The sequence below is a fragment of the Sabethes cyaneus genome, chromosome 2 (genome assembly GCF_943734655.1).
Source record: "Sabethes cyaneus chromosome 2, idSabCyanKW18_F2, whole genome shotgun sequence".
In the NCBI taxonomy this organism is placed as follows: Eukaryota; Metazoa; Arthropoda; class Insecta; order Diptera; family Culicidae; genus Sabethes; species Sabethes cyaneus.
Window position 1 is genome coordinate 171,720,336 of NC_071354.1, and position 7,537 is coordinate 171,727,872.

Sequence of the window (7,537 nt, forward strand, 5' to 3'; positions counted from 1 at the left end):
CGTTGCGTTCAATCTCTTGGGTTGGTGAATGGCTGGACAAGACGTAACATAGACCCCATAGTTGCCCTTAGCAACTTGTTCAGCAAGTCTTCGTGGTACCAGCCAGAATACGAGCAACTTCAGCGGAAATCGGGTAACCTAAAGCCTTGTCAGCCTTGAACGTCTCTGTCTAGATGGCTTGGCGATTCCTCAATCAAGTGCGCCGGTTGGACTCCAGGTTAGAAGCGACTCACGACAGTGTTTGATCCGGAGCGGGTGGCTGAGTTGAGAAATGTGTTGCCTCGGCACTCCTCCTAAGGTAGCCCCATCACGAGACTCGGTAGTGTGGCCCTAGTAAGGCAACCTATTCAAACTGAACCAACTACGAAAAACCAACAAAATTTGGCATGAACCATAGCGACGAAATAAGGAACTAAAACGGGTGTTTGGTACTTGGAACTGCAGATCGCTGTACTTCGTGGAGGGAGACAGGGTACTGCTCGATCAGTTAAAACCCCGAACGTTCGACATTGTGGCACTGCAAAAGATCTGTTACAATAGCGAGAAGGTGTGGAGGATCCGTGGGGACAAGGCCCAATTGTACCAGAGCGGTAGAGTGACCAACGAGTTGAGGACGGGTTTTAAAGTGATGCGCAGAATGCAGGATCGCGTAATGGATTGGAAAGCGACCAACAAGAGGATGTGTGTGTTGAGGAAAAAGGCCGTTTCTTCAACTGCATATTTATCAACGTGCATTGCCCAAACGAAGATAGTTCCGACGACGAGAAAGAAGCACTCAACAGCATCGTACGACAGCTGTTCGTCACGGTACGTCAAAATCGTCATTAGGGATGTAAAAGCCCAGATCGGCAGAGAATGTATAGACTGGTGATCGCGCCCCTTAGCCTGCAGATCGACACGAATGATAACGGCCGGTGACGTATCAACTATGCAGCTTCCCGAAGCCTGGTGATCAAAAGTACTTTCTTTCCGCGCAAAGATATCCAGAAAGCCACCTGGAGATCATTTCATCAACAAACATTGAACCGAATCGACCATATTCTCATCGATGGTCGGTTTTTCGATAGCGAGTTTTTCTCGAACCCCACCAACATGTGCTCCCTACGGGATGTGGAATGTTACAGTTCGCAATCGAAGGTGACCAGTTAGAATGTAAAACACGACTCGTACATTAAAAAAAATCAAAACTAATCTTTATTGGACAATAACGAGGTACCATAACAGGAATTTCCTGTTGTCAGCAAAGGCTAGCATCAACTGATGACAGCTATCATTGTTATTTATTTATTTATTTAGTTATTTATTCGTACAATTCATCGGACAATTTGGGTCTAAATGAAAACTTAAATATTACTTAATTATTAGTATTTACATTGTCAAGTGCAAGAATTCGTTGGCGGTAAATGCGTGATGGTTCGTCAAAATTAAAAAGGTCAGCAAAGTAGTTGTATTGTCTGGTCAGAGAAGGGAGAATTGGCAGCATATTGCATTGAATAGGAGTCTTCAGGTAGCATCATTCTGGGTCGTAAAACTCTTGAAGATGCGTAGAATCCGATTTGTGATAGGATGTCCGGTGCATCATATTCACCAGTTAAGAGCTTGCAGACAAATAAAGATTGCGAAACCTTTCTAAGTCGACTTAGTGTGCTTGAACCCAGCAGACGACAGCGGTCTTCGTACAGCATTAAATATTGCTGATCTTTTCAGGGAAGATGACGAAATGCATATCGAACAAATTGTCGCTGCACGTTTTCCAGTCTGGATGACCCGATAGACTCGTGCGGGTTGCAAACGATGCTCGCAAATTCAAGCGTTGACCGCACAATAGAGTAATAGAGAGCTTTGAAGCAAAGCGGATCATTGAATTCACCAAAAATGTGGGACCTCATGGTTTGTTTCTCGTCAAGTAATACTCCAAGATCCTTCACCTGTTCTACCCTATTCAGTTTAGCTCCGAAAATTTCGTAATCGAACTCTATTGCGCTTCTAGTGCGATGAAAACTAATGACGCAACATTTCTCCACATTCAGTAACAATCGATTCCTTATGCACCAGTCAATAAACAAGTCCAGCCAGAAGCTTCTGCAACATTCTGCAGTCCTAGATTCTTCTGATTTCAAGATAAATTTTCAGATCATCAGCGAAGAAAAGCCTTTCACCTTTATTGAGTGGCAACGCTGCATCGTTTATAGATACAGAATAGCAGTGGTCCCAAATTGCTACCCTGTGGTGCACCAGAACCATTTGTAAACGGGGCAGTTACCGACCATCTACACAATCTTGTGGTACACACAACTTGCTCAAAAGAATAGTATGATTAGCGGCATCAAAAGCGGCTTTCAAATGCCGATATTCGTTCATCGAACATGTTTTGTCCCACTGTGCGAACACAGTAACAGTATCGCGTGAGCGCGAAATTCTTTTCGTTATTTTTCCGGTATTTTGTTGACGGTGTATATTGAAACTGCGTTAGTGAGTGGCAGCAATATTTTTTAGTACGTGTTGTATGAAAGTTTGGTGAAAATCGATAAACTAACAGTGTAAACGAGAAATTTAGTTAATGTAATTTCATTGTCACATAAGATAAACAAGCAGCCATTGTTCCATCTGTGCCGGTAATCGCTGTATAAAAATCACGGTGGTCCTTAGTGTGAATGCGCTTGGCTAAAATCGCAAATAAATAAAAGTTCTGAAAAAAAAATTGAAGTGGTGGCAATTGATTGACAAGTGTGAGTTGTCGATTGCGATTTTTGAGTGTCAATCTGACGACATCTAGCGGCGAACAATTAGTGAACTTCTACTGTCATTACTTTTCTCGTTGTACCCATTTTTTGTCTGCTGTTAAAATTGATTCGAATTGCTGCGAGTGCTCTAAGCCAATCAAGTCGCTCGAATTCATGCAGTGCGACGGTTTTTGCAAACAAACCGCGCATTTCAAATGCGCCGGCTTAAAACGTCCAACATGGACTTCATAAATGAACAAACACAAGGTCAAGGCAGCGAGATTGGTAATTGCAGACTGAGTTAATTTGTCTTAATCCCAGGAAAGTAATTCCATCGAGCAACCCAACAAACATTTTTGTTGAATAGTAGCTAATTCAACCGTTGTATAGCTAATTACCAGGTAACAGGCGCTTAATAAGCTATTATACAACAAAAATGTTTGTTGGGAATGTTCGACTGGCAGATGAGAGTGATGAATGGACCGGATCAACAAAAGCATATAGGGTACGGTAGGCAGGGATGCCACATATAATTCTGTGTTTTTTGTTGGAAAAATCTGGCCATCTGTACAGCGAGGAAAAATATCTGCGCAGAAATCTGTCCAATGCAAAACAATGAGAGTGAAAGAGACGGGGAGTCATTTTGCTGACTATTTCCGTCTCTTTCACCCTCATTGTAAAAGTTCAAAAATCTGTTTAATCTGTGTAATTGGCGAAAGTAAAGGCGATTTCTTTCAAATATCTGTTAAACACAGAATCATCTACGCATGTGGCAACCCTGACGGGAGGGTATTCCCATCACGCTACTAATTTCGGCATACATTATCTTTTTTTGTTGCGCATTCCCAAATAAAAATTTTGCCGCTATATAACAATACTGAAACGAATGTAGCACTCATATGCACTGTGTTATAACTATTTTCATAAAAATGCAAGTAATTTGCTAAATTTTGTTCAATAAACATCAAAACCACTGTTTTTCCACTGGCACGTAATCAGGCTGAAAAAAACAACAGCAATCGCTTACGCGTAACCGCTCTTGATGATGGTTTGGAAAACACACAATTATGATCACGTTTACTTATTCTAGAAACTAAACAGCTGTGAATATGGTATCAAGAACAATTCTACTTCTTTTTATCACGGAAGAACACAAAAATTCCCTTCTGATATGAAAATATAAATCTATTTTCATTCACTAGCACTTGCAGCATTTTGTTTTTAATTTCAGCATATGATGCTCTATTTACACTACTACCAATGTGTGAGGTAGTTACTTCTGAAACTATTCTATCGTGTTGACATAGTATTTGAGTGACAACCACTTGCTTCTGGCGCTAATGTATATGCACGATTCAATGATACACTAGCGCCAGCAGCAAGCTGTTGTCACTGCAAAACTACTTATCTTCAAAGAGCCGCTATATAGACTATACCGACACGTTATCCATCGGTCTCTATTTTGATCTGTTCTTGAAAAGCATTTAATTTCTGTGCTGGCTATTTCGGCCGGTCGGATTTAAAAAACACAGACACCACTATAGAAAATGGGCTCAATTTAGCCGCAGTGACTTCATCATTTCTCGCGACTATAACTCAAATTCAACAGCGTTTTATTAAGACCAAAATACACACCAATATTCAGTAAATATTATTCTATCAACTAGTATAAAAATCTTGTCTCGAATAAATATAGTTTCAACGTAATTCCTGAATATTGTTCAGGCTACCGCTTAATGAGCTAGAAATACCCTCCCGTACCCTATATATTCGATACTGGATGCTTTCTATACTAGACGTGGCTTTTTGTATTCGTCCAGTAGAATGAAGTATTCCACCACGCACACATATAAAGATTTTTTGACATTAGCTGAGGCCCTCGCTGAGGCTGTTTGCAGTAGGAATAATATCAAAAACATCAAATATCAAACTCCCGGATCCTCTCCTCCACTCTTCGCTCCCCTCTCACTCCTACATAAACGATCCGCAGCTAATGTCATTCTCGTTAGTGACGAAACCGCAAATTACTTCATGATAGTATCATCCAGGCTCATATTGGCAGTGATTGTTTCCAACACATTCAGTTCATGCTGCATGACGTTGCAGTCAAATCTCTTCACCAGGGAAATATAAGCGGCGCCAATTTCCAAACTGTTATCTGTTGTAGTAACTTTTACCCAGACGGTTTCAAGCGTGATCGGAATATTTTCAACTATTTGGCTAGAAACGAACGATGACGTTGTGACCAGAGAGCTTGATCAAAACGACTTCGAAAAGATCCGACAAGAAATCGTTCAGCTAAAGAATAATAGAGCCGCCGGAAAGGATCGATTTACGACAGAACCCTACAAAAATGGAAAGAACCACTAGCAGAGGCATTTTACGGGATGATTTCAAGTATTTAGGAGGAGGAAAAACTACCGAAGTAATAGATGAAAGGTGTGGTTTGTCCCATCTATGGGCGATCGGCTCGATTGCTGTATTTACTGCGGCCTTACACTGATTAACGCCGCGTACAAGGTGCTCTACCAGATTTTGTTATGTTGTCTATCCCCAATAGCAAGAGAATCACCAATAGCAAAAGGCGGGCTTACTACTTTACTACTACGGATCAAATTTTCGCTCTCCGACAAATCCTCCAGAAATTTTAGGAGTACAACGTGCCCACGCATCATATTTTCGTGGATTTCAGGGCAGCATACGACGCAGTCGGAGCGCGAACAGCTATGGCAGAACGGCATGGGAACGATTTTCCCGACAAACTAACACGGCTGATCAAGCGAGTGATGTGCTTCGTGCGTGTTTCGGGGGCACTCGAGTCTTTTCGAACCGCACAGATGGTCACTACGCAGAGGGACGACCAGCAAGGGGATGGAATAGCCTGTATGTTATTCAACATAGCTATTGAACGTGTAATCCGGCAAGCAGGCATCGAAACGAATGGAAATATCTTCAGCAAGTAGCAAAATCCTAACTTTCGCAGACGACATCGACATCATCCTACTAGAAATCCTGGGACGGCGGAGGCTATCTAGCAAAGCAAAGTCAGTGTTACATCCCATTTTCGAAGCTTGATCTAGTGTTTTTATACGACAGACTTTGCAGCCAGGTGTTACAGGACAATTGCGGCGCAAGTGCTACGATCCTATTAACTCAACAGGCTCTCCCAACTGAGAATCGAACATACGACGTCTGGCTTGTTGACCAGCGTCGTATCGCGGGCCATCTGGGAGGTAAGGGGCGGAAGCAATTTGACAGTTTTTCCATGGGTTTTCAGTCAAATTTCTTCAACGTAGTAAAATCCGTATGCATTATGACTGAGCCTTAAGGCAACATTACGTGTTTTTCAAAGCGCTTAGTTGATAACCTTGATGCCAAATCCACTATTTCTACGCTTTAGATAACGTTCGCCTCCCAGTTGACCTCAAGGTACGATACTGGCCTAATAAGCCAGTCATCGTATGTTCGAATATCGACTGAGAGGGGTTTGTTAAAGTCATCGTAACACTAGCCCCGCACTTGTTCTGTACACTAACATTTGGTTACGCAGTCTGTCGAACGAAAAAGCAGAAAACCAAATTCCGTCGGAATGTAGCGCCAAGACTTTGCTTTCTTTATTAATTTTTACCGTGAGAAATACATCATGACCTGACAGGAAATTGATATAATGTACCATGACTTCATTGTTTCTAGAAATCCGGAGTTTTACACTAGCAGCATTATCCCAAATCGCATTAATTCTAACGGTGACTTTTTTTCCGTTGATAAGATTATGTTTTAGGCACGATCATTGCATTTTCGTTCAGCGATTAGTAACCTGATTGTAGTTCCATATAATCACACACAGGATCGACGAAAATTGTACTGAAGATATAACACATAATTTGCATTCACACTAAATTTTACGAAACACTCTTCGTTTTCTCTTCACGTGACTTATGCCTATAGGTTAAAGATCGTTTGTAGTTACACCCCCTTTTTATTTAATATTATTGAAAAGCACGCTAGCAATTCTGCCAATACTCTTGGTTTGCACTTATTAAATTTTTCATAAAAAACTTATAATGCGTTATAATTCACTGTCATCCATTGACGCCCACTTTTTTCGAAACAGCGGATTTTTTCATTCAATCAACCGCGCACAGCACACATCATTATTTAATAGTAATTCAATAGTAATCAAAATTCACTTACTGGTTTTCAAAGTAGCAATAACAAGCAGTAATATGAAACAATAAAGTAACAGTTTTAGCAAAATTCCACATTTTTAAACACACACTTTAGGAGTCCGAACCGAGTTTTACTGAACTAGGGACATATTTTCCATTCGCAACCGCGCGTCCCATATGAAGTTCGGTCGAAATATGTTCGGCTATTTAAAGGAGTTTTTGGCATCCAATGGGGGCGGATCTTGTAATCTTTTTTCAAGTGATAAACTATATGATGGTATTGAAAAATACTAGGCTAGACAGTTCAATAGAAATAGAAAATAGAGCTGAACAGTCGCATAAACTGAATAAAACAGAAAGCAAACGTTTCTGAAATATTTTATTTCTCAATTTTTGGTCGTTGAATTGTTTGATGTCTAAATCTAAGTCAAATAATTCTAGTAACTGACGCTGGACCCGGATCAAATCTGCTTATCATTTTGAATGGACATGAAGGACTTGCTGAAATATTAAAATTGTTTGTAAGATAAAGATTTTTTGTAGAAAAAAGTATGTATTTCCTTAATTAATTAAATATTTGGCTATTGTCATTCGCTGCTGCACAAAACTGCAGAACATAATCATAAAGTACTAAACTAATTTGTT

At 40.6% G+C, this 7,537-nt stretch overlaps 1 protein-coding gene across 1 annotated transcript in view; it reads right to left on the reverse strand.

Moving 5' to 3' along the window:
• LOC128736347 (cubilin homolog) overlaps window positions 1-4,819 on the reverse strand; it is a 36,033-nt gene extending 31,214 nt beyond the window's left edge. Inside the window, exon 1 of the mRNA XM_053830823.1 lies at window positions 4,752-4,819. Within this exon, the coding sequence (XP_053686798.1) occupies window positions 4,752-4,819 (68 nt within the window). The remainder of the gene's footprint in view (window positions 1-4,751) is intronic.
• Between the last annotated feature and the right edge of the window lie 2,718 nt (window positions 4,820-7,537).